Raw genomic sequence first — 23,988 nt, forward strand, 5'->3', positions numbered from 1 at the left:
CCACCTGAGGAACTGGAAGCTGGGTCAGGAATACCTGAGCAGGGCTTCCCCTCATAGCAAGGCCTTGTGGCCAGAGGCCTTGCTAGGCAGTGGTGGCTGCCAGCATTCTTGCTTCTCACCTGAGCAGTTCAAGCTCCGTGCCAGCTCTGTGGCCATCACCTGAATGATCAGTCCAATTCGGAGTCTAAGCATCTCCACAAAGAGGCTGGGCTGGGCCCTGACGTACATGGCCAAGTAAACCACAATCTCCTGATACAGACACACACAAGGATGGGGTTTCAGACACGTGCTAGGTAGCCAAGAGGCCCTGTGCCTCTCTGAGGAAGGTGGTGGCTCAGCCCGTTTTGTGCCAAGCCCTGACCTGTGTGAGAACAGCGATGCTGATGTCCTGCCCGCTGGCCTCATAGATGAGTTTTGTGAGCTCCTCCGGAGGAAGAGGCCTAGGAAGGAGCAGGTCACAAGCATGAGCAGAGCCTCCTCACTCCCTGTAGAAGATCCCTAATTTTCAGTGCTAGAAGTACCTATGTAACTGTGTTTTTAAACAGCCTCTCCCCCTGAACAGTGCAGAGCACTGATGCTTGCCCATTACTCTCCTACAATCTTAAGGTCCTGGGGCTAGAGACTTACGCAGAGATGGTCTTCTCCCGGGGCTCAGGTGGCAGGCCCACTGTGAGCTGCTTCTGGTGGGACAACAGGTCTGCACAGGCCTATGTGTTGGGGATGAAGATTGGTGAGAGAAGTGGGGTGAGGGATCAGGGAATGCCAACTGGGAGTTACTGTGGCCAATAAGAACATATATTTACCTTCACAAACTTTATGATCCTCATTGCCCTTTGAAAAATTCATACCTACATCCCAGGCAGCAACCCAGGCAAGGGTGGGTCCCCTGATCTTTGTATCTCCCAAGCATGGCTCCAAGCCTGGTTCTGCAGGGCTCACCAATAAGCACTTAATGCCTACCCACTGTAGCAAACACCTGACGTTCAACAAGGCAGGGATGAATCCTCACATAGTGATGGTACAAGATAATGACCAACCACTTCATATTCCTAATTTCCCAGTTTCCTCATTATTCACATATAATAAATACCACCTTACCAGAACCCTGAACTTTGTCAGAGAAAGTGGGTCTGGATTTTGCAAGGCCTCAGGGTTATAAATATTAATCATCGTTATACTGTAGATATGCAGAAATAAGAAAGCTTTAGTTCAGAGGATGGCAGGCCACACAGCATTTTCATTTGCTATCTTGGTAAGCCTTTTTCTGTAGCTAAGAAAAACCACACTCATCAACTTGAATTTCCTTCCTTGCTTGCCTTCCCACACTAGTAGGAGGTCAGAAGAGGGGGGCCAGTCCCAGTGCTGAATTAGGATTCCATTTTCCCTACAGGTAAGAGGCACTTGCCTCTAGCTTCTTCTATAACTGAAGAGGAAGAGGGCATGGGATCAGGGAGGACAAACAGACAACCTAGCAAACACAGTTACTCTTACCTCAGCTAGGACCTCCACCTTCTTCCTGAGCAGGCCTGAGATATAGCGAATCAGACCCCATTCCTGATTCAGGCCAGCTTTCCCATAGAGCTCGCTGAGAAGATTGTGAACAGTGACACCATGCTGTCCAGAGAGATTAGTGTCCCAGTTGGGACCCCTGTAAAGAGGTAGAAAAATGCAGAGATATGGCCCAGAATGTTAAGGCACTCGGGTACTCACAATGCCGCTAAGCCTCACTGAGAGGGTCCCATCCTACCAAAGTATCCTGATGTCCTCTGAAACAGAAGATTAGCACCCAGAAACTGTGAGATCCTGGCCTCCTTTGCCTGGGCTTCTCACTCTGAGAAGTCAGCATCAGTAGGCAGAGAAAGGGAGAGAAGGCTGATTCATGGCTATCCTGGGTAATTTGGGTGAATATAATCATGACCCAGGGTCGCTAGAAGGCCAAGAGACAGGAGAATGGATTAAGGAGAACCAAGAAAGGCTGTAAACTTACTGAATGTCCGTCCCTCTGTATATTCCTATGTTAAAATTATAACCTCCAAGGTGATATTAGGAGGTGGGGGCCTTTGGGAGGTGATTAGATCATGGGGGCTGTGCCCTCATGATTTAATGTCCTCATAAAAGAGACCCTAGGAAGCTAGTATATCCCTTTAACCACATAGGGGCACAGTGAAAAGGTGCCATCCATGCAAAAGCTGGCCTTCACTAGACAGGATCTAGTGGCACCTTGATCTTGGATTTCCAGACCCCGGAACAATGAGGAGTACATTTCTGTTGTTTAGAAATACTGGTTTATAGTGTGTTGTTACTGTAACCCAAACAAAGACACTTACTTTATTACATAAAGAATGTACAGAATGTCGGCTTGGTCTTGTAGGTTTGAACAATCTTTCAGCTGTTCAACCAGCTTCTCACAGTCTACGTCACCATGGTTATCTCTGGGCCACTGGAAGTCACCTTCAGGTGCCTGGCCATATAAAAGCCAAAAACAAACAAACAATTCAAAAAACAAACAAACAAAACCAGGGAGAGGGGCTGAATGTGGAAACTTTCAGATAATCAAAAAAGAAAAACACCAACCTATTCCTTGAACTCTGGCCCTGTAGTAGGCTCTAGTTTTGAAGCCAATAATTTGTACCTTTTATATTTATAGGCTTTTACCAGTTTTGATTAGTGAATAACTGTCTTGGTCAACATTTGCATGGGATTATTTATGCAAAGTTCAAAAACAGGCAAAAGTAGCCTCCGCTGTTAGCAAACATGATAGTCATTATCTTTGGACTACAGGAGAAGGAAGTGAGTGGGAGGGAGCATACAGGTGGCCACTTATGCATGCATATTAGCTCAGTGACAATTCATTGCAGTCTATACTTTTGTACCTTTGAAAGCAAAATAAACACAAAATGTATGTTTTACACAAGCTAAAATTGAAGCTATCTTAAAATATTCTCCAACTGGCTGTGGATATTTTCATTCATGTGGGAAAAAATCAGGGGAGACTTCAGAATAAAATAACAAATGATGAGAGCCAATAGGGAACACTCTGAGACTTTATGCTCCTGAGGAATCTATTCTGTCCTCTGGTCTGAGGAACAGTCTTGTACCCTTATTCTCTGAGTCATCGTCTTAGTTGGCTGACTCAGATAGGACAGGACAGGGAGGGCAGCTAGTTTATTTCCTCCAATGCTACTTGGGTTCTGATGAATAGGCAGAAAGGCAGTAGCTTTCTCATATGGTCAAAATTTAAAGGTTTGCATTAATCTCAGCGTACTTAATATACAAATCAGGTTCCAGACAACTAAGTGACTGGATTCGCATCAAACTCAGAGCTTCTAAACTGAGTTTTACCATTTAAGCGAGTTCTTGGGACTAATCCAGCATTATGGAGCATTATACTTTTTTAAAAAAAGCTATTCCAAATACTTTACCTTTTTTAGGAGCAGCTGAGGAGAATCAACAAGGTTCAGTGATTTACGGTGGACACTTAAAACTTTAGTTGGCAAAGTCATAGGAACAACTGGAATACAAGATAAAGAGCTCTTCTGAGGAAGAACTAAGGTAGTACTTCTTTTGACAGAACTTGTGGCTATTTTAACACAAATCAATGGAAGGAAAGATTACTTATTTTAACAAATTTCAATGAGGATTTATTATGTGGCCACATTAGACACTAAATCTGAAAATGAGAAATGGGGAGAACGTGAATTTTGATTTGAGAGTGGAATTTCAATTTTCCTTCCTAATTAATTCAGGGGAAATTATGCAGCAGGTTAAAGATTTTAGAGAGACTTAGAGGAGATTGAGCACCTCCCCCCACCAATCAGGAAACAGAGACCTTGCGAGAGTAGCCTATGTATTTGTCCAAGGTTTCAAGGGTTCCATAATGAAGATATCTAGGTTTCCTGTCCACTATCTGTTTCACTCTTCGACTGTCAGGTGTTAGGCCTTTTTTTAAAAACAACCTTTGGATGTTATCATCTATATTAATTCATTGAGCCATCTCTGTCTTCCAGGCTATATCACATTGTCTAGGGAGACCAGGAAGTTTTTAAGGTAAAGCTAATATATATTTAAAAGTTTTAACTTCTGGGTTAAATTACTGAACACACATTGTGATTTTACTTCAACCTAAATCCCCACTAATACCACAGAAAGTAATTTCTTTTTAAAAAGACAAATCCTCAAAGGAGGATGGGGTGAAGGGAGGGCAGGGATAAGGGGAAAAAATGAGAACCAAGACCTGTCATGTAAAGGTACAAGATCCCAATGATGAATGTAACTGTACTGTATACCTAAAATGTACCAATAAACTCAATGAGAGAAAAAGACAAATCCTCAAGAATAGAAGGAAAAAAAGAAAAGAAAATTATAAGAACAAGATTGCAGAAGTTAAAAAGTCAGTGGATGAAAGATAACTGATTTAGCAGGCACAGGGCAATGGAGTCCCAAGTCTGTAGTGCAAAAATGTAAGAGTCAGACATATTTACATAAGAGAATCCTCGGAAGTCCAGGAACTTGCTGCATTATGTATCCCTGGAACTGGAAGTCCAGAAAGGGTGACCAAAACAAGGAAGAATGGGGAGAAGCTATGAGCTTCCTAGATGCTCCAATGCACACGGCATGGTGACCACCTTGCTCATACTGACAAGACTAGAGGGTCTCTCTGAAGAAGGTAGAGAGGGAGGGTGTCTAGGTGAGGGCTGAGCAGCACACCTGAAGGCCTACATGCATTCCTTAGGAAGACCAAGCAACTAGAGATCCAGGCAACCAGACCCTTATCCTTCAAATAGGAGAATGAATAGAAAACTGTAAAGTATCCCTGGGAAATCTGATCAGTCATGCACAGAAACCCAGGGGCCAAAGCCCCACCCATATGCTTGCAAATTCTCCTGCAGGAGCCCTGGAGGAAGGGCTTTGAGGTGGAAGACAGAAACCTAATCAAAGAAAAAGTGACTTAGGGGAAATGGAAACCATTCAAAGAGAAGAAAATATAAACCCAACCAACAAAACACATATAAAGCCAACCAACCAATCCAAAACCAAAAGCCTGGCATTTATGTTCTTAGAATAGTAAGTAATTATATTGTATGCATGAAATAAGAACAGATATAATTTGGTAATAAAGATTTAAAACATGATAGGTAAAAAAACTCAACTGAGGAGGCGGAACAATGTAAGGATGAACAAAAATACATAACGTTTAAATTTTTAAAATGTATTATAGTAAAAGACACATTGCCATCAGTCTCTCTCAAAATGTTCCCCCTTCTTTGAGCATACTTACTGAAGCAGTTCTGGAAAGTCCTCTTTTGTGAGTATCTGTACAAGGTGTGATAATAAATATGGTGAATGTTGCTGCCAAATGCCATCCAAGGAAAAGGCAGGCTTATAAAATATTACCACCCTATGTAGATGGGGAAGGGAGGAGGGGGTGAAGGGAGGGCAGAGGTAAGGGGAAAAAATGAGAATCAAGACTTGCCATGTAGAGGTACAAGATCCCAACAATGAATGTAACTGTACTGTATCCCTAAAATGTACCAATAAACTCAATTAAAGCTGAAAAAAAAATATTACCACCCTATTCACCAGATCTAGCACAGCGAGACTTTTGACTCTTCCCAAATAAAATGACCATGAAAGGTAAACATGTGGAGTCAATTCAGGATATTGAGGCAGCCATGACAACTACAGACACTCACAAAAGAAGACTTCCACGACAGCCTCAGAAAGTGGCAAGAAGGATGAGATAAGTATGATCAATTGAAGAGAAGTACTTTCAGGGGGATTAATAGCATTGTATTTTACTATAATAAAATTTTAGTATATGTGCTGCCAAAGCAAGCGCACTATAATACATTTTTAAAAAATTAAATATTCACCATATTGGTGATCACACCTCCTAAATTGAGGCAATTGTACTCAGAACAGTCAGAAATATAAGAAGCACAAGAATGATAAAGACTTCTATGGGAATACCAGGAAGGGAGAACAAGAAAAATTAAGGAAGGAAATGAGTCAAGTAAGTTTTCCCAAAAACTTTACAGGATTGAAAATCATACGTTTCCAGATTGAAAAGGCCTTCACCTGACAGAAGGTTGGGGGGAACAGCCAAATCAAGGCACATCACTAAAACATCAGAACATGGAAGCAGAGAAGATCTTAAAAACCTTCAAAGAGAAAAACAGGTTATATTTGAAAGATCAAAAATAAGAACAGGTGTCTTAGTTACTTCCTCATCACTGGGACACAGTACCCAACACCCAAAATTTAAGGAAGGAGAGGTCTATTTTGGCTCATGTTTCAGAAGTTTCTGTTTGGCAGGCTTAACACATTCCCATTGGCTTGAACCACCAAACTGCTTTACGGCCTGTTGTGAATGCGTTAAACATAGAAGTGGCACGGTGGATGGGCCTGGGTGGAGGAAAGTTGCTCTTGTCATGGTGGCCAGGAAGCAGAGAAAGAAGAGAGGTGCCAGGAAGGAGACCTATCTACCCTTCTAGGTCATACTCCCAGTGACCCACCTCTTCCGACCAGTCCCCACCTTCTAACAGCAAATCAGCTGTGTCACTCGCATGATTCAATCACCTTCCAAAGGCCCCACCTGAAGCACATGAGGCTTTTGGGAGGCAGACTTGGTCTAAACCATAACAGGGGACTTTAATGTTTCATTAGCAATACTAGTAGCAAGAAGACAATGAAGTGATGCTCTGTCAACTTTGCAAAAAATGTATTTTCAACCTAGAATTCTGTATCCAACCAAATGCTCAAATGCCTATAGGATATTTGCAGATATTTTAAGACCTCTTAGGTCTCAACAGTGTTACCCACCCTGCACTATTTCTCAAGAAACTACTGAATGTCTTCCACCAAAATAAGAGAGTAAACGAAGAAAGAGGAAGACTGATTATACAGAAAATAGGAGTTACAACCCAGAAGATATGTCAAGGAACTCTCCCTGATGATGATGAAGAAGGAAGAATAAACCATCCCAAACACAGAGGACAACCAAGCTAGAAGGGGAAAGGAACTTCAGAAAAAAGCAAGTTGAGGGCTGTTATTACCATGCCCTGTTCCATTGTACCATTTTTAAAAACCTACTGAGACTATTCTAATATATTCTGCTCCACCAAAAGAAAGGGATATATCAAAAAAAGGGAACATACCAGAGTCAGAAAATGCCTAAAGAGATGAGCCAAGGAAATTCCCAGGATGACAGGATACAATGGGCCTAAAGTGCAACTGGCCCAGAATGGGGACTCACAAACTTCCAACTAGTGGAATCAAGAGATTCACTGATACAATTGACTTAGTGGAAACTTGTATTGTAAACCGTTGGAAGATGTAGAAAGAAAGCAAACAGAAAGACAGGGCAACTATTAACTTTAGAAAAAGTGAAAATGGTAATATAATCATAGAAAACTATAATGCTCAGTTGAGAATATTTTGGCATATGTACAATAATATAAAGAGTACTGATAAAACTAAACTTTAATACATCTTCCCAGTGGATTAGGGAAATGAAATAGAGTGATGATTTAAGATAGCTGAATCCTTACCATTTAACAGAAAATCAATTAATTGGTACAAGATCAGATTGATGCATCAAAGGACAGAAGAATACACACATTATTTTAGAAATGTGGAGCTATGTAAATGTCAGAAGAGCTAAGAGTTAAAAGTGGTAACCTCTGAGTAGAAGAATCAAGGGAGGGGTGTTCTTTTAGGATTCTTTGACTTTTCAATTATGTTTATGTATTACTACTTTGATAAAAAAGGTATTTTAGCAGGCAGAAGAGAGTTTAATTACATACATGGAATTTCCAGACCCTTTGCTTTTGCCATCACAGACAATATATCCCGAGTGGAGTGGATGGCACTGAAAACATGGGGGTCTTCCATCTTCTTACAGAGAGGGGGCAAGTAACACCTTGAGGATGTGCTTTGCAGAAGGTGGTTGATATACTGATCAAGTTCATCTTGGTTTTCTGTAAGTTGACAAGCAAAATGAGCAAATGAAAACAAGCTGCAGAAATACCCTAACGGTATAATAGCTACTGTGTGTAGTAGGCAGCATGGAGTGGATTTAGTGGAAGGCATTTAGATCCAGTTATTTGCATCCTATCCACCCCCACAGAGCAATAAGATTTTAGGTGGTTGATATACTGATCAAGTTCATCTTGGTTTTCTGTAAGTTGACAAGCAAAATGAGCAAATGAAAACAAGCTGCAGAAATACCCTAACGGTATAATAGCTACTGTGTGTAGTAGGCAGCATGGAGTGGATTTAGTGGAAGGCATTTAGATCCAGTTATTTGCATCCTATCCACCCCCACAGAGCAATAAGATTTTATATATAACATTGCCTCATCCCAAGATGAGCTGCAGAAACTGTAAGACAACCTGAAGGGTGGCAGACAATGCCTGGTCTTTTTAGTTTTTCAAGAGTAAGCTAAGCCTTATGGAACTCTCAGCCCTAACTCCAACTACATTTAAAAGTAAAAAACAGGTCACTTTGACCCAAAATCTTGCTCAGTTTGAAAAGTGTTATATACTTGGGGTTGCATTACTCACATCTAATCAAATCAAGATTGTTCTGCAGTTTCTTTGAAAATTCAAGCAATGTATTTTTGTCTTCAAAATATACTTTGAGGGGTCAGTGGTGTACCTCAGTGACAGAGCGCTTGCCTAGTTTGTGCAAGACCCTGGGTTTGTTCTGGGTTAGGGCTTAGCTTAGCTGTGAGAAAACAAGAAACCATTAAGGAATAAATTAGAGGCAGCAATGTAAATGAATTCAGAAGTACCTGGAGCTTCTACAGGCAAATTATATAAATATAGTGAAAAATCCTCAAACCTGAAACTGTGTCCCTCTGGTGTTTAAAAAAAAGCCTCACTTTCAAGGGCATCATTTACAGTTAAGTTTTTAAACTGGCATTTTATTACATACAAGTTTCAGAAGCTTCTTTGTTTTTTGTTTGTTTCTAGCTTAATTGCTAATCATTTTCTGTACTTGAGTCACAGGGTTAACTTTACATAGTGCCAAGGTTTACATGAATTCAACAAAGCATTTCATGCAGTACCTTGACTACAGGTGTCTTCCAAATATCCTCCCAGATCTGAGTCACTATCAGGACTGAAGCTCTCTTCCCTGGTGTCATCAAACAACTTCTCATCACCGTCAGGATCCAGGAAGGTCAGGTAAGTGTAGAATGACGTGGTGAGGAATTCCGACAAGTTCCCTAATTTTACTCTGCCAACAAGACACCATGTTAAAGATATGGTTGACAAACTTCCACAATGAGTCACTGCAAGACTTTTCAACACTCAGGTGGCACTTGAGCCAGAGTCAATCAATATAATCAGCAGATCACCCAATATAGTCAGCCAAGAAATTAAAATAAAAATTCAACAGCAAGTACAAAATGAAAGCACACAGCATATTAAAAGTGAAAGGAATCATGCTGATTTCTTAATTTCAAACCTGACAGAAATCTATTTTACCGAACCAACCACAAATTTTACAAAATACATTCAAACAAACCACTTTTAACCAGAACCAACGTATTCCCTCCACCCTCAAAATTACTGGAACCGAAGCAATGATTCTGGTGCATTGTCCCTACCATGAAATGTGATCACACAGGGGTGTTATGATGGGAGAGGCACATCTAGGAGCTGAAGTTCTCTCTAGAAGGAATGTGATGGACCCGCCATTCCCAGACTGAAGCAGACACCGCAAGGGGCCCTTATTACATCAGGCTGGGAAAAGTTTCACTGAAAACCAGGAGCTGGGTTTGGCAGCCTAGGATCCTGCAACAGAGGCAGCAGCCCCCACGTTCTGCAGGCCGGTCCCCAGATGCTGAGAGCATGTGGGATTCCCACCGTACAGTAAAACACATTCTTAAAATGTCAGATCCAGAAGCAGGACACAATGTGATCCTTCCTTTGAAGCTAGCAGAAACAGCTGAGGACTTAGTTTAAATAGCTACTGAGAATGTGTTTAAGGAGTAGACTGGAGTAGGCAATGAGAGTGAGCTTACCAGCAAATGGTGTCAAGGAAGTAAAAAGCCTGCCCTCGATGGGACCACAAAACCCAACTTTCCCCCGGAGAGCCAAGGGGCCATGTCTAAGGATCATTCTCCTGGGATTGGGGAAGAGGAGGTGGGCTGGAGTGAGAAAGGGCAATGGAGAGTTTGTTTTTTTTTTTTCCTGACGAAGGTGAAAGGAGTTGTGTTTATTAGGCTAAAAGCCCAAAGCCTGAAAGGCAGTTACTTAAAAAGGCTTTGGTAGCAAGCTACCCAAAGTAGTTTCAGGGGAGTGGAATCCAGTTTAGCCTTTAAAAGATCCTCAGGCCTGGAGGAAAAGCCCAAATGGTACTCAACTTTAATTATCAAGAACCAAGTAAGGGGTTAGGGGGTATAGCTCAGTGGAGGGGAGTGGAATCCAGTTTAGCCTTTAAAAGATCCTCAGGCCTGGAGGAAAAGCCCAAATGGTACTCAACTTTAATTATCAAGAACCAAGTAAGGGGTTAGGGGGTATAGCTCAGTGGTAGAGCATTTGTATAGCACTTGAGAGGCCCTGGGTTCAAGTCCCAACACCAGAAAACCAAACCAAACTTTATAGGAAAGATAGCTGAGGGAGCCTAGGCATTCCAGTTTCTTCTGTGGATCTCTTCATGGTGTGCTATAACAGGAGGCCCTCTGCTCAGGGGTTAGGGGCTGGCTCTGGGTTGATGCAGGCCTTCTGCATCTATTGTGTCTCTCACTCTCTGAGAAAGTTCCTTGTCTTTCAAATGGGAATTCAGCCCAGAAGACTAAATGTGACAACACAATGAACACACTTCAAATGTTCCTTTGACTCTACATGATATTCTCTTTACCTCCATCACATTTCAATAAAATATTTTCTAAAATGGCTCATTGAGGGCCTATGGTATTTTCTCTCAGTCATGATGCCACACATCAGATGGTAACTTCCGCAAGCCAGAGGTGAAATGTTCAGGAGTGGTTGCAGATGGAAGTTGTGGCGCTAGCCCTGGAACGGTAGACATCTGAAGACCATCTCACTGACACTACAGAGAGAGGGGCCAGGAGGAGCTCACATGGAAAACAACAGCAGACCTGCAGCAAGCTCTGTGGACAGAGGCACCTGAGGCCAGACTTAGAAATACAGTGACTGAACTTTGAGGGCATTATGCTAGGTGAAATAGGCCAGTTACCAAAAGACAAATGCTTTATGATTCCACTTGTATGAGCCATCTACCTAAACTCATGGGGACGCAAGGTAGAAGGGCAATCACCAAGGGCAGGGGGTTGGGGGATAGGGAGAATGGGGAGCTGTTTAATGGGTATAAGTTTCAGTTCTGCAAGATGAAGAGTTCTTGAGATCTGTCACACAACAATGTGAATGAACCTAACACTACTGAACTATACACTTAAAGGGATGGTTTGGATGGTAATGTGTATTCTACTACAAGATTTAAAAATAACTGACTTTTTTGTGATAGTAGAAAAGAACATGAGAAGGGGTGACTTCAACTCCTCCCAAACACTCTTAGCAACTGGCCTTCCTTCAGGGACCCAATCGAAGCCTCCCTGAGCCCAGGAAAGGCTGTCTGATCCAGGCTGCACAGTGAGTTTCTCGTGGGAGGCCTTCTGGTGTATCCCAGGGGATTCAGGGAGAGGCAGGCACAGACAAATCCTCTGCCCTGTGACACTCAAAACAGGATGGGATTTGTGGAGGGCCAGCACCATTATCACTCCAGGAGTAGCTGTGGTACTCTTACACCTGTAGACCAAATGGGTTGCATTCTACTGAAGCAGGTGGCGGGGGCTGTGGCATTACGCAGGCCCATTCAGGTCCTCTGCTCCAAGGCCTGCTAAGGAATTTGTCAAGTTTTCTAAGGCACCTTAAGTCAAGCATTATTGAGCACCTGCAGGATCCCAGGCCCTGAGTGTTTTCTTCCACGAAACATACACAGCTCTTCATACATGTGCTCCAGAAAAGAGGCCACTTCAGAGAGACTGACATGTTCACCTCTCTATGTCCCAGGGCCTTGTGGCATCTGTGAAAGCTATTTAACATATATCAGTTGGATACTGTTTTAGACCTGATTCAAGTTTCACATGGGATATGGGATTCAACTGTTAACTTCCTTTTTGCTTTAAAACTCCATGTTTCTAGGTTTAGCAACTGATATGAAAAAAATGGAAGAATGGAAACAAAAGACTTTAAGAAAGGACAATGATACTCATTAAAAAAAAAAAAGAAATCATAAATTACCTAGCTCCTCCAAAATATCCATCCTCTAGTTTTCGAATTGTAGAAAGAACTGCTGAATGAATGTCTGAGCCATCATTTGCTAAAGAAAAAAAAATGATGAATGAATTTACTTAATCTGGGAATACTTTTTTTTCAGCTACATACTAGATGTTTTCATCAGCACAGTCTAATTAAAATCCTTATGGCAGAGAAGGCTCTTGAGGTAAGAAATCAAACTGCTAGGAAGCCCCTTTAGTACTCAGCTCTGTCCAAGGGAGCAGTTGTAAACATTTGGAAAGGGGCCCAAACCACCCGTGGGGCATGACCCAGCAGGTATAATCCCAGAAGTTACTCAGCATGGTGTGTGTCACAGGGAAAGTGAGCGTGGGTCTGCCCGTCATCCTCCAGCAAGTGCACAGATAGGCCAGTTCGATCCTCAGCATCTCCACGATCATCTCGTTGTCCAGAGCCAAGTAGAAATGATGCTGGTCAGTGAACTGGAAGTCAGAGGAAGCCAGGTAAAGGGGCCATTCTTCACATATCTCCACAGAACACCAGCTGCCACTGAGGGCAGCATCTCTCCCAGAGTTTTATTGCCAGGGAAGATACTTAGCACTGGGTTTAACCCCAGAGAGGGGGCCACTTGCCAACCTGTCACCTCGGAGCCATGGCTACATTAGTGCAGAAGCGCCGCCATTCTGTTCTCAGCTCCTTGGATGAGGCTTTCAGCACCTTGTCCAACACTACTGTCCCTAAGAGCATATCAGTTACTCCTTAAATCCTATTGTTTCCAGGGCTACTGGCTTTGAAGGTAAGGACCCTCAGGGCAGGTGAGAAGTGAAGACTTCACCTGACTGATGACTGGTGAAAGTCAATTAAAGGTGCTGTTGCCTGATGAGGATGACAAATTGGTCTCCTGGGCTCTGTACTAGTGCATACTCAGCTCTGGACTAAACTTTGATACTAAAGGAAATAACTCACAAGACTTAAGTGAGCAGCATGGGCCAGGATGGAAAAAAGAAACCGTGGCTACTAACCCAAGACCCCATGGCCAACTGTGTACCCAAGTAAGCAGGGCCCGTGCCGTACCCCATACTGGCAAAGCCACCACACTGTTAATCTTTGTAGATACCCTAATGGATGGAAAAACATTTGGTATATGTTTCCATGGGCTAGTTTTCTTCGGAAACAAAAATTTCTGAAGTTTCATAATTAGTGTATTCTACAGCCCAATAAGGGAGTTGGAGTCTGGAAATCAGACTGGTGGCATGACTATTAACCTTAGGGGCATAATTCTGCTGTAGAGAAGGAGAAAAGCTTATGAGACAGAAAGGAGGATAAAAGAATGCTGATGGTCTTACAACTGCCCAGCTCTTCTCACCTGGGGTGTGAAGGTAAAGATCTGGTTCCTAATCACATAGAGTTTTGAGGTTCCAAGGACACCGATGTGCCGATATGGTCGCCCACTCAATTTCATATTCTTATTCCGTCCTATTTGAAATATAAAAGAGAAAGTGGAGTTAAAGGAAATATGGTAGCAGCTAATCTCAGTGACTTAGGCTCACTTTCATGTTAGACAACCCACTTGGGAGTTCGTTTTTTCTAATACCATTGTCCTTTAAAACGGAACAAAGCTGAATGCAGAAACTACCCTTTCTTCTGTTCATGCTTATATATGAAGAGCACTGGTTTGATGTATATGGAATAAAACTATTAAAAGGAGTTTTTTAACATTTACTTTTGATTTATTTAATATCCACCCATAAAACTAAAAGATCCTAGAAAACAGAGCCCCCTCCCATTTCAATGGGTAAATGAGAATTTTCTGATACCACATAAGTTAGAAGTGCCACCAGGACACCAATGGCTCTTTCCATTGTGGATTTTCACAGACGGTTCCTCATTCACAACAGATGAGCTGACTGGTCTGGGGGTCCTGTGGTGCCAGCTGCTGGGGCTGAAGAGGTACGCCCCCAGGATGCTTGTTTTTGTATTCTTCACATTTAAACAGTGCAACCACCTGCTTAGTGCTAGCTTTGCCCCATTCTTTAGAACTTACATACATCACGGCAGTCTTCCTCAGGCCTGACTCTCTATAGAACCCCAAGATGCCCTTTGCCAAACAAGCCCTGCTATTTCCCCCCACCTACCAAGTTTGGCATATAAGTGACTAAGAATCCGGCCTGGCTGGACCCGAATTGGATGAATGTCAGCGATGCTCTGGACGTTTATTCCGTGTTTCTTCAACAGCTCCTTAATGTGATTGTTTTCTGCCAAAACAGTGACTGTGAACAAGAGCAGAAAATTAGTATCAGATTGATTATGGCTTGTGTGTCCGCATACCGACGTACATAACTTGTCTCTTTTCCTTTTCTGCCCAATGATAGGCATGGTAGTGTGCTCTCCACACATTGGTTGCTTTGGAAATGGTGGTAATGGTCCTGCTGCTCTTTCTGGTTCTCTCCGTCCTTGCCACTCCTTAACACCATGATGCATGGTGGGTCTAAGAGGGCCTAAGAGACTTCTAGAAATTGTCTTCAATAGATTTCACTCCAACTTAGCTCATCTCAAATAATGTCTTGCCTCCTTCTGGGTCTGTATTTATTCTAAATCTTTTGTTATTTTCACATAAGCTCAGGACTGAAACATCTTCCTCAGGGGATACCAGGAGAAGCTTGTGGCCCTGCTTCCAAAGGGCAGTGAAAAGAAGAGCAATGTAGTTGCTCACAGAGGACACTTTATTTTTATTTTTTGGTACTGGAGATTGAACTCAGGACCTTGCATTTGTGAGGCAGGCAGTGGAACCACCAAGCTAAATCCCCAGCCTTACCACAGGGGACACTCTGAAAGCATGCGAGGGAGGGAACATCTCTCCCTCCACAGAAAGTGACCCTACCTGCAAAGATGCTGGTGCGGGTGGACCAGTCTGGCCCATGCACAACCACAGCACAGGGCCCCACCCTGGGTGGATGAGGCTGGGCACTTGGCTCTCCAGCAGGCAGGTAACTCTAAGTGCCCAAGTGCCCTTGGGAGAGGAACACCTTTACTTGGGGCCACATCAGGGATCAGCTGAGGCACACTTGCTCTACTAGTACTGCTGGGCTACCATGCTGGCCTTCTGATCATTTTCACTCATTCTATTACATTAAAAAAATGCTAGTCAAGCCCCATCAACCTGTCCTGGCCTGCAGTTGGAAAAGCACTTTTGTAGACTTAAAGGAGTAATTAGCAAAACAAGTTCTGGGTAAGTATCATGGAATGCAGCTTAGGCAGTCTTATCTCAAAGTCCCAAGTGGGCTCACACTTATGGCTGTCGGCTGAGTCCTTGAGTAGGTAGGTTAGCCGCTAAGCCTCATGTGTAGGGTGGAGATGATAACCATAATTTTCAGCAAATTTCCACAGTCAGAATGTTGTAAAGGTTTTGTGTGTTCCGCATTGGTTCTAACACAGTATTGATTGGGTAGAATACCCACAGCTCAGGTCACGACACCACATACAGGTGCAGTGGCTACAGAGAACAACGCTTTTCATTTCTTCACTCATTGTTTTCAACATAGGTGTGTTTGTGCTAATCAGTGTAGAAGCTACAACAATGACATGGACCTTGTACTTAAGAAGCAGGCAGACTAATTTAGGGACAATAAAGTGTGTGCACAATGGGCCATGACATTTGATGGTACATAAGTGTTCTGTGAGGCATGCAGCATGTATGGAAGCTGCCCGGAGATCCTCCAGAAGGGGAAGGCAGGAGGAGGGACCAATGTGCTGAGCACACACCACCAGCTGGCCCTGCACCACAAACTTCCTGCACTGCAATTTCTGTTCCTCCCAAGTCCACTAGGGCAAGGGCAAGAGTCCTAACAGCTCCAAGCATGGTGGAGTCACTTGGCAGTGGCAGCACAGGCTGGCCTCCTACCCATTTGAAAGAGGAGCTCACTGGAGAATGAGAGGAGACAAGGGCAGACGGCATGTGGCAGATGGCAAGAGTTAGAATTCCAAGGGAGGAATGGATGACTTCACTTGGGTTCTGAGTTCTCAACAGGCTCTTCTCAAAGAGTAACAGTTCTGAAAAATGATGCTCAAAGAACTTCATGTGCCCCAGTCAGAATCAAGGTTTAGATTTAAGAAAATAATTGCCTTGAGCTGGGGATTCAGCTCAGTGGTTCCACCACCTGCTTCGCAAGTACAAGGTCTGGAGTTCAATCCCTGGTACACACACACACACACACACACACACACAGACACAGACAAAGAAAGAAAATAATTGCTTTGTAGAAAGTAAATTTGTGGTTGGGAAGAATACCACTGAGTGACTGAGTTATACACGGTATCTTGTAAAACTATATGCTGAAGCACATATGACTTCTTTACATTAAGAGACTAAGGAACAATTTCAATGAACACAAATGGCATTGGTTTTACAAATTAGAGATGAATAGAAAACATGCTCACAAACCTTGTACTACAACATCAGGTTTGACAGACGTAGAAAATCTTCTGTTTAAGGGATCGATTTCACCAGTGGCAAGGAATCCCTACGAAGAGAGGAGCGTTAACATTATGAAATATTGATTAACTAAAATTTCACTTTGCACCTAAAATTGACAGTAACAAAATTTGGGGTTCGAAGCACTCAGAATTGTTTATGCTTTTGAGTGAATTTCTTACTTTCTCTGAAACAGAGTTTGCTACTGATAAGGGAAAATACGATAGCATGCTGGGCACCTGGCTCTGCAGGGCTAATACCACCCCGTCTTTTGTGAGTGAAAAGAATGATAGCCGATATCTCCTGAGTCCCTGCATGGGCAGTGTCATATTTATGCCTCCTAACAGGTAGGCTCTACCTTCATCACCATTTTACAGGTGGGGAAACCAAGGTAAAGGTGCCTGAGGGAAGTGGCAGAGTAAAGAGTTGGCCCAGGGCTGCTTGAACCACAACAGTCCCTCCACCTTTGGCAAGTGTGCTTTTTGAATATGCCTCTTCTTGTACCTTCTAGAAATTGCCTAAGCTCCAAGAGGGGATTGAGGTGCTCTGAGAGCTCTGCTTCTGGGACACGGGAACACCTTTACAGGGGAGAGGAGGAAGCAGTGGAGCAGAGTAAGTTATTTCCCATCTCACTGATACAGAAATCTGAGCTGGACGGTACTGTAGAGATAACCAAGTCCAAGATTTGCACTTTACAGATGAGGAAACCAAGGCCAAAGAGGTGAAGGAACCTAAGTCATAGAGCTAGACAGAGACAGGGCTGGCTTTCCAAAGGAGATGTATGTGTTTTCCATACTAATGAAGACAGAAGTGTAAAATACAATCCTTACTCCCAAGGCTATGAACACGAAACTTGGCAGGCCGGACATACCCATGGAACCATTGTTCCACCTTCAGCAGCAATAGCTCCCACTGGCTGCTTCCACTGTGCTACAATCACCAGGAACCCAGCGGATTAAACCCAGGGGTACTCTACCACTGGCTACAAACCCAGCCCTTTTAAAAACTGTTTGATTTTGAGACAGGGACTTGCTAAGTTACCCAGGCTAGCCTGAACTTGCAAGCCTCCTGCCTCAGCCTCCCAAGGAGCTGGGATTACAGGTATGTGCCACTACACCCAGCCCCAGTGGCATTCTGACTCGCTGCTCCTGCTCCCATTTCTAGAGGTGGTGGAACACACAGGGCTGGGCAAACTTTGGAGGCTGGGAGTCCCTCATTCTCTCCCCTGGACTCCCATACCCTTCCTCCAAGGGCCCAGAATGCTTCGCTAAGCAGGATCCACTGGGAAGAATGAATGCATTTTAATAAAGTCATCCACACTAAGGAAGGGTGGAGGTTTCATTCTGAGGGCTCAAAAGCATTTTTCAATGAAGCCTAGGGGTAAGTTAAGGCTTAGCAAGAGGAAATAGGTCAAGAGGTAGCAGATTTTCTGTGGGACTTGTTGGGAGTGGTCTGAGGGAGCAGCTGACAAAATTCACCAGAGTCAGGCCAGTGGCTTCCTGTAGAGTTCTGAAGAGTCCTCCTGCTTCCTGTGCCTACAGCTGGGGCAGGGGGTGGGGTGGTTCTGTCCATTTAGTAGTTTCCCAAAGCCTGTATCTTCCAGGATCTGACATGCTAATCCTGCCTGAGAAGCTTCCAGCTCCTACTGACCACCGACTGAAATAGGTTCTAGCCTCAGATCAGAAATACCAGCCAGAGGCGGACAGGGAATGTTGACTTGCAGTTGGCCTGAACTAGCTTAACATAAATATGGATATACAAGGTCAGGAAACAAGCTGGGGAGCTAACACAGCCCAGCTGAACTCAAAGGCATGAAGATGCAAAAGACATTCACTACCCTTCTGGACAGAGAGCCCCGATGCTCTTTCAGGGCTCCCTGTACCTCCGATGAGATGACTGCCGACCTGTGAAGCCACAAAGCTCCTACCTCTGCCAACAGTGAGCTGAGGATGTACAGGGACTGGCCCCACAGATGGGGAAGCTTCCCTAGAGGAACTCTGTCCACTGTGTGAGGATTTTTGTATTCTTCATCCACCTGGCAGAGAGAGCAAAGCCCAAAGTCAGAATGTAAGTGGGTAAAAAGGCCAGAGATGCTTTATAGTGGGGAGTGCACTGTGAATTTACAGAATGGTACTCATCCTCCAGACCAATTTTGTGCAAGTGCTAGGATGTGGGACCCAGAAGGTGAAAAGGCCCTCTCTTGGGGCCATATAAGTGACAGAGAGATGGCCAATCTAGTCCTGGTCCCAGGCCAGTGCTCTTCCCAAGCATACTTGGACAATAGGCACCGGAGGCCTGACTTGCTTCCTTCATGCACAGCTCTAGGTATACAGAAGCTCCAGGACTCATGCTAACATCTCGCTACATTATTGGTAAGATGGTCAAAACCAGCAGCCTATAGCCACACAATGGATGGCTAGATGTCAAGTCTGGTTGTTCTCTCAGGCCCTCCCTTCCTAGGGGTTTATAAACTGTGTGCTTGTGCAAGGAAATTACCAGAAGGTGGCACTATTTCTTGAGGAAAAACAATCTTGCTCCTTAGTAGACTACAGACCCTCCATCAGGAACTAAGAAATCAGAATCCACTGGGGCTTTTGTCTCCTCAAAACAAAGCTTCTCTGTTCTTTCTTTTCTGCCACCCCCCATTAAGTTTCTTGGTACATTTAAAGCAAACAGTACAGTTACATGTATCATTGGGATCTTGTACCTTTACATGATGTATCTTGGTTCTCATTTTTTCCCCATAGCCCTGCCCTCCCTTCAACCCCTTCATCCTTCCCTATTTACTTTGTTTCCATTTTTAATTTTTTTCACATTATTTCTTTTCCCTTATTTCCTTTCCCCTCCCCTTCCCACTTACCCTTCCCCTTTAGCCATTTTCTTCCTGTTTCGCACTATCAATTGTACCATTTGAACCTTACTTACACTTTTAGTTTTTCACACCAGAGAAACTATTTTGTATTTACTTAAGTGTGTCCTATTTATTTCACTTAAGAGTATAGCTTCAATGTGCATCCATTTTCCTATAAATGACTCCAGTTTCTCATTCTTTATGGCTGAGTAGTACTCCATTGTATAGAAAAACCACATCTTCTTTCTCCAGTCTCCAGTTGGTGGGCATTTGGGTTGTTTCCAAGCTTTCGCTATTACAAACTGTGCCGTTATAAATATGTGTGTGCCTATATCACTGTGATATGATTCTTTTAATTCTTTTGGAAAGATACCCAGCAGAGCTATGGCTGGGTCAAATGGAACCTCTAGTCCCAGCTCTTTGAGGTATCTCCATATTGATTTCCATAGTGGTTGCACCAGTCTGCACTCCCACCAACAATGGAGAAGGGTTCCTTTCTCCCCACAACCCCACCAGCATTTGTTATTGGTTAATTTAATGATAGCAGCCATTCTTTGTGGGGTGAGGTGGAATCTCATTGTTGTTTTCATCTGCATCTCTCAAATGACCAGTGATGTGGAACATTTTTTCATATATTTATTTGCTGCTTTTACTTCTTTGTCTGAGAAATGTCTGTTCATTTTAGATGCCCATTTTTGAGTTGGATCTTTACATTTGAAGGGGCCTGATTTTTTGGACTTCTTTATATATTCTAGAAACTAAAATCCAAGTGGATTAAAGATCTAAATATCAAAACAAAAACACTAAACTTACTGGAAAATAAATTAGGTAGAACTCTTGAAGACACTGGTATAGGAAAAGACTTTATGAACAAATCCTCAGCAGCACAAGAATTTGCACAAAGAATCAACAACTGGGATCCCATTGTATTAAAAAGCTTTTGTAGTGCAAGAGAAACCACCAACAGAGCTAAGAGACAATCTACAATTTTTACCAGCTTCTGTGTTTTTTCTGATGGACAGTACTGGCTGTACATTGCTAGCTAGTCTACAGCTTTCTCCCTTCTAAACTCTATGCTGCCCTTAGAGGTTTTAGTCATTGTAATATTGTTTGGGGTCACATTACTGACCATTTTTTCTTCCAGAAAACATAGGTCAATCGGTGGAAACAGGAAACAGTTATCTTCCACCGAAGGGAAAATCATACCATGAGGACAGTCATTCTTTGTGGATTAATCAGTGATATTATTAATACAGTTAGTAAAACTTAATTTAAAATTTTTTCAGTAGTAATAAACATTTTTAGAAAACCTTAAGTACATAAACTGAATAGAACTAAATGTCACGAGTAATCAGATAGGATAATAATGTGGAAGGAGATTCTCTAAAATGTCATAGTGGTTGTCTTTGGGTAGTGGGAATAGAGATAAATACTTTCTTCTATCTATACAATCCTGGGTGTTATATAGAGTACAGGACTACTTCACAATCAGATAGCACACTAAAGCTATTTGAAACCTAAGCAGTGTTAAGAAAGACTGAAAATATCTAGAATGAGAAATATCTGATGCAAAGAACAGAAAGCAAAGCAAGTGTCCAGGTCAAAAGATAGCCTCGCTCAGCCCTCCTCCCAACCATGGCCTGCTCCTGGCTTCCCATGCAGGTGCCTTCTTCACCTTCTCTCCGCTGGGTCCCTTCCCAACCTCATGCATACATCTTTGCTACTGCCTTTTCCACTGCCACTGCCACTCCAGTGGCTGCTTCCACCTCATGGCCTAGCTCCTCTGGCCCCCACTGGCCTGCATGGTCATGGAGACAGAGCTGGGGTGGGAACCACTTTTGTTCCTCAGTCCCTGGCCTAGCACCTGGCATGGAGCAGCTGCTCATTACATGTTTTCTGAGTATTTTCATTAGTCCCCAGGTGCCCAACGGAGGGCCCTATGCATGGCAGTACCCTGCACATGCACCACATAAGGAAGAGTGAGGCTGAAATCCAAGCTGAATGTTTCTAATTTGTACAAAGGTGCCCTAAGGGCCTTTGGTGACCCTGTCTGTAGGAATCCTTCCCAGTGGTCTCCACATGTTAATGATGTGACTGAGAAACCTTTCTAGCCGGCATCAGCAAGCAGCCAACATAAAATACGGTCAAGGTAAAACAGTGTCCAAGATTGGTGCCTAGCACAGAAGTGTAAATCACTGAATAAAGCAGGATGTTGTAATGATAAGTAGAAATTGAAGGCTAGAATGCAGTCTAGAAGAGAGTGAGTTGCTGAGTAGCTTTTTACAATGCACATCCAGCACTGTTCATCAGAAAGCAAAGTGCAGCTTGTAACACCTAACATTTCATGCCTTTTGGTAGAAAAAGGACGGTTATTCTGTATCATAAAATCAATAACATATTTCTGAGGTCATTTATTTTCCATTATTCTGCTTCTAGGTTCCAAATTACCTCCCACTGCTAAGTCTGTTTTGCCAAATGCCTCAGCACTGGAAATGGAGCAACCTGAACACGAGCTATGAATGTGTAATTGCTGGAAAGTGACGCGGCCCCCACCGTCAGTCCCACTGTATCCACATGTCCACAAACAAAAAGGGATACATCTGCAGGAGATCTAGGTTTATAACACCTAGAAAACATCCCCAGCAGGCTCCACAGCTGAATCTGCAGAGTGAGGCTTCTGCTGGTCACGATCTCCTTCAGGCCCTGTCAGTTTGGCTCTCTGAAGGCCCTTTCCTCCCACAAGTGCAATGATGAAGGCTGTGAAGCATCAAGAGCATTGGGAGAACAAACAGCCTTGAACAGAGAATTTTCTTCTAAACATGAAATGTTTACAGGGAAATTCTGTCCCCAAGATATGGGGTCCAGCATGACCCCAATCTAGGAAACTAGGTAGAACAAGACTATCTTTGAGCATCTGCTTGGAACCGGACAGTCTTCCCTTCCTGGTATACAATGGCTTTTTACTGATGATTACTCAAGCTCTAGCTTGGGATCCACTTGAATCAAAGGAAGAGATTCTCAACTATCCCTGTACACCAGGCTTCTTCGGAACTGTATAGGAAAAGGGTTCACAATAGCGTTTTGTGCTCTGTAGCACTCTTTCTGCTTGAGGTTGGGGAAGGGGTAGGTATGCTTCAAAGGGCTTCAACTGCCCCAAGAAGCATGCTCTACACGATTCCCCAAAGCCCTAACTTCTTATGATGCATGGGAACACTGTATAAGACTTTAGAAAGCACTTCTGCAGAAAAAGTGGTCATAGGGCCTAGAAGGGGATGAAGAATCCCGAAGGCCAAGCACCAATTCACTCCGTTCTACACAAACAGCACAAAGGGCCCGCGCCGCCTGGTTACCTTGTCAGGTGGGACAGCATAGAGTTCCGGCACCAAGTGGATCCCATTTTGGCCTCTGATTAATATTCCCTCCAGGGCCTCTCGGTATTCTTGGACCTGGAAAATAGCCCGTCACTCTTACTATGAAAGAGGTCTGGTGGTCAATGCTGCATCAGTGAAGCAACACAGAAAAACAGTTCTCTTGGCAACAAACAGATTCAAAGTCAGACACAGGAGGAAAAAAAAAGGCCCAAACACATTCTAATGGAGGAGTTCAGGAGGGGATCCTGCCAGTAGCAAATGTTAGCAGCAGCTAAACAGCACTGCTTATTCCTCTGTTGAGAGGGTCTAAGCTCAGCCCCACCCGGTCAAGCTTCTAGGAAAAGATGGAGTAGCCACTATGCAGTAGCTCTTTCTTCTTCAGAGTCTCATTAGTACTCACAATGATAATATCTATCAGATATCTTTCCCTTGCTGTAGTTAACTCACCATTTAAATGTCTTACTCTTAACTTTTTATGTATTTAAATTATAAACTTCTGGGGATGGAAGCCATGTCTTAGGCTGCATGTCCAGTTCCACCTATAGGTAGTTGCCCACTGAATTATTGCTCAAGAAACATTTGCTGCATAAATTGGATGTGAGAAAAAGGAAATGTACATACTGTGTTTCATGTACATTGATTCTTAGAATATACTGCTCAATATAATAAAAGCTACTGAAGCAAACCTTTCTACTAAAGTAAAAAGGCAGCGATAAAAAGTAATGCATTAAAAGAAGAAAAAAGAAGAAGAAAAAAACCTTTAGCCAGCCATCCAGCTATTTAACAAGTTTCTTCTTTGGAAAGCCCAGTCAACTACTTTCCAGATCTCATTTTCTTTTCATTTAAAATTTATGGATGGCAAAGCATGATCACGATTGTATCATTCAAAAATGTCAAGGGGAAGAGTAGAAGAGACAGCATGGGTATAGGGTAGCAGAGGCTTACAAGATTCCAAGCACAGTCATTTTTGTCTCCTTAGTTTCCTTTTCTTTCTTTTTTTCTTTTTTTTTTTTTTGGTTTTTGGAGACA

General features: G+C 43.1%; 1 protein-coding gene across 3 annotated transcripts in view; it reads right to left on the reverse strand.

The window, feature by feature from the left end:
• Positions 1 to 23,988, reverse strand: part of Phka2 (phosphorylase kinase regulatory subunit alpha 2) — a 69,665-nt gene that overhangs the window by 12,295 nt on the left and 33,382 nt on the right. For 2 of the 3 annotated variants that reach the window (XM_010643657.2, XM_010643656.2), the window contains exons 11-25: positions 22,939 to 23,034; positions 18,665 to 18,772; positions 16,708 to 16,786; positions 14,402 to 14,536; positions 13,633 to 13,742; positions 12,604 to 12,748; positions 12,273 to 12,351; positions 9,071 to 9,240; positions 7,806 to 7,979; positions 3,423 to 3,511; positions 2,328 to 2,461; positions 1,492 to 1,648; positions 628 to 707; positions 362 to 440; positions 120 to 249 (exon numbers count right to left, since the gene is read on the reverse strand). In XM_010643657.2, coding sequence (XP_010641959.1) covers positions 120 to 249; positions 362 to 440; positions 628 to 707; positions 1,492 to 1,648; positions 2,328 to 2,461; positions 3,423 to 3,511; positions 7,806 to 7,979; positions 9,071 to 9,240; positions 12,273 to 12,351; positions 12,604 to 12,748; positions 13,633 to 13,742; positions 14,402 to 14,536; positions 16,708 to 16,786; positions 18,665 to 18,772; positions 22,939 to 23,034 — 1,765 coding nt within the window. The remainder of the gene's footprint in view (positions 1 to 119; positions 250 to 361; positions 441 to 627; positions 708 to 1,491; positions 1,649 to 2,327; positions 2,462 to 3,422; positions 3,512 to 7,805; positions 7,980 to 9,070; positions 9,241 to 12,272; positions 12,352 to 12,603; positions 12,749 to 13,632; positions 13,743 to 14,401; positions 14,537 to 16,707; positions 16,787 to 18,664; positions 18,773 to 22,938; positions 23,035 to 23,988) is intronic. The other variant, XM_033760207.1, reaches the window with a different exon arrangement.

The sequence above is a fragment of the Fukomys damarensis genome, unplaced genomic scaffold (genome assembly GCF_012274545.1).
Source record: "Fukomys damarensis isolate Sample0158 unplaced genomic scaffold, DMR_v1.0_HiC HiC_scaffold_39, whole genome shotgun sequence".
NCBI classification, from domain to species: Eukaryota; Metazoa; Chordata; class Mammalia; order Rodentia; family Bathyergidae; genus Fukomys; species Fukomys damarensis.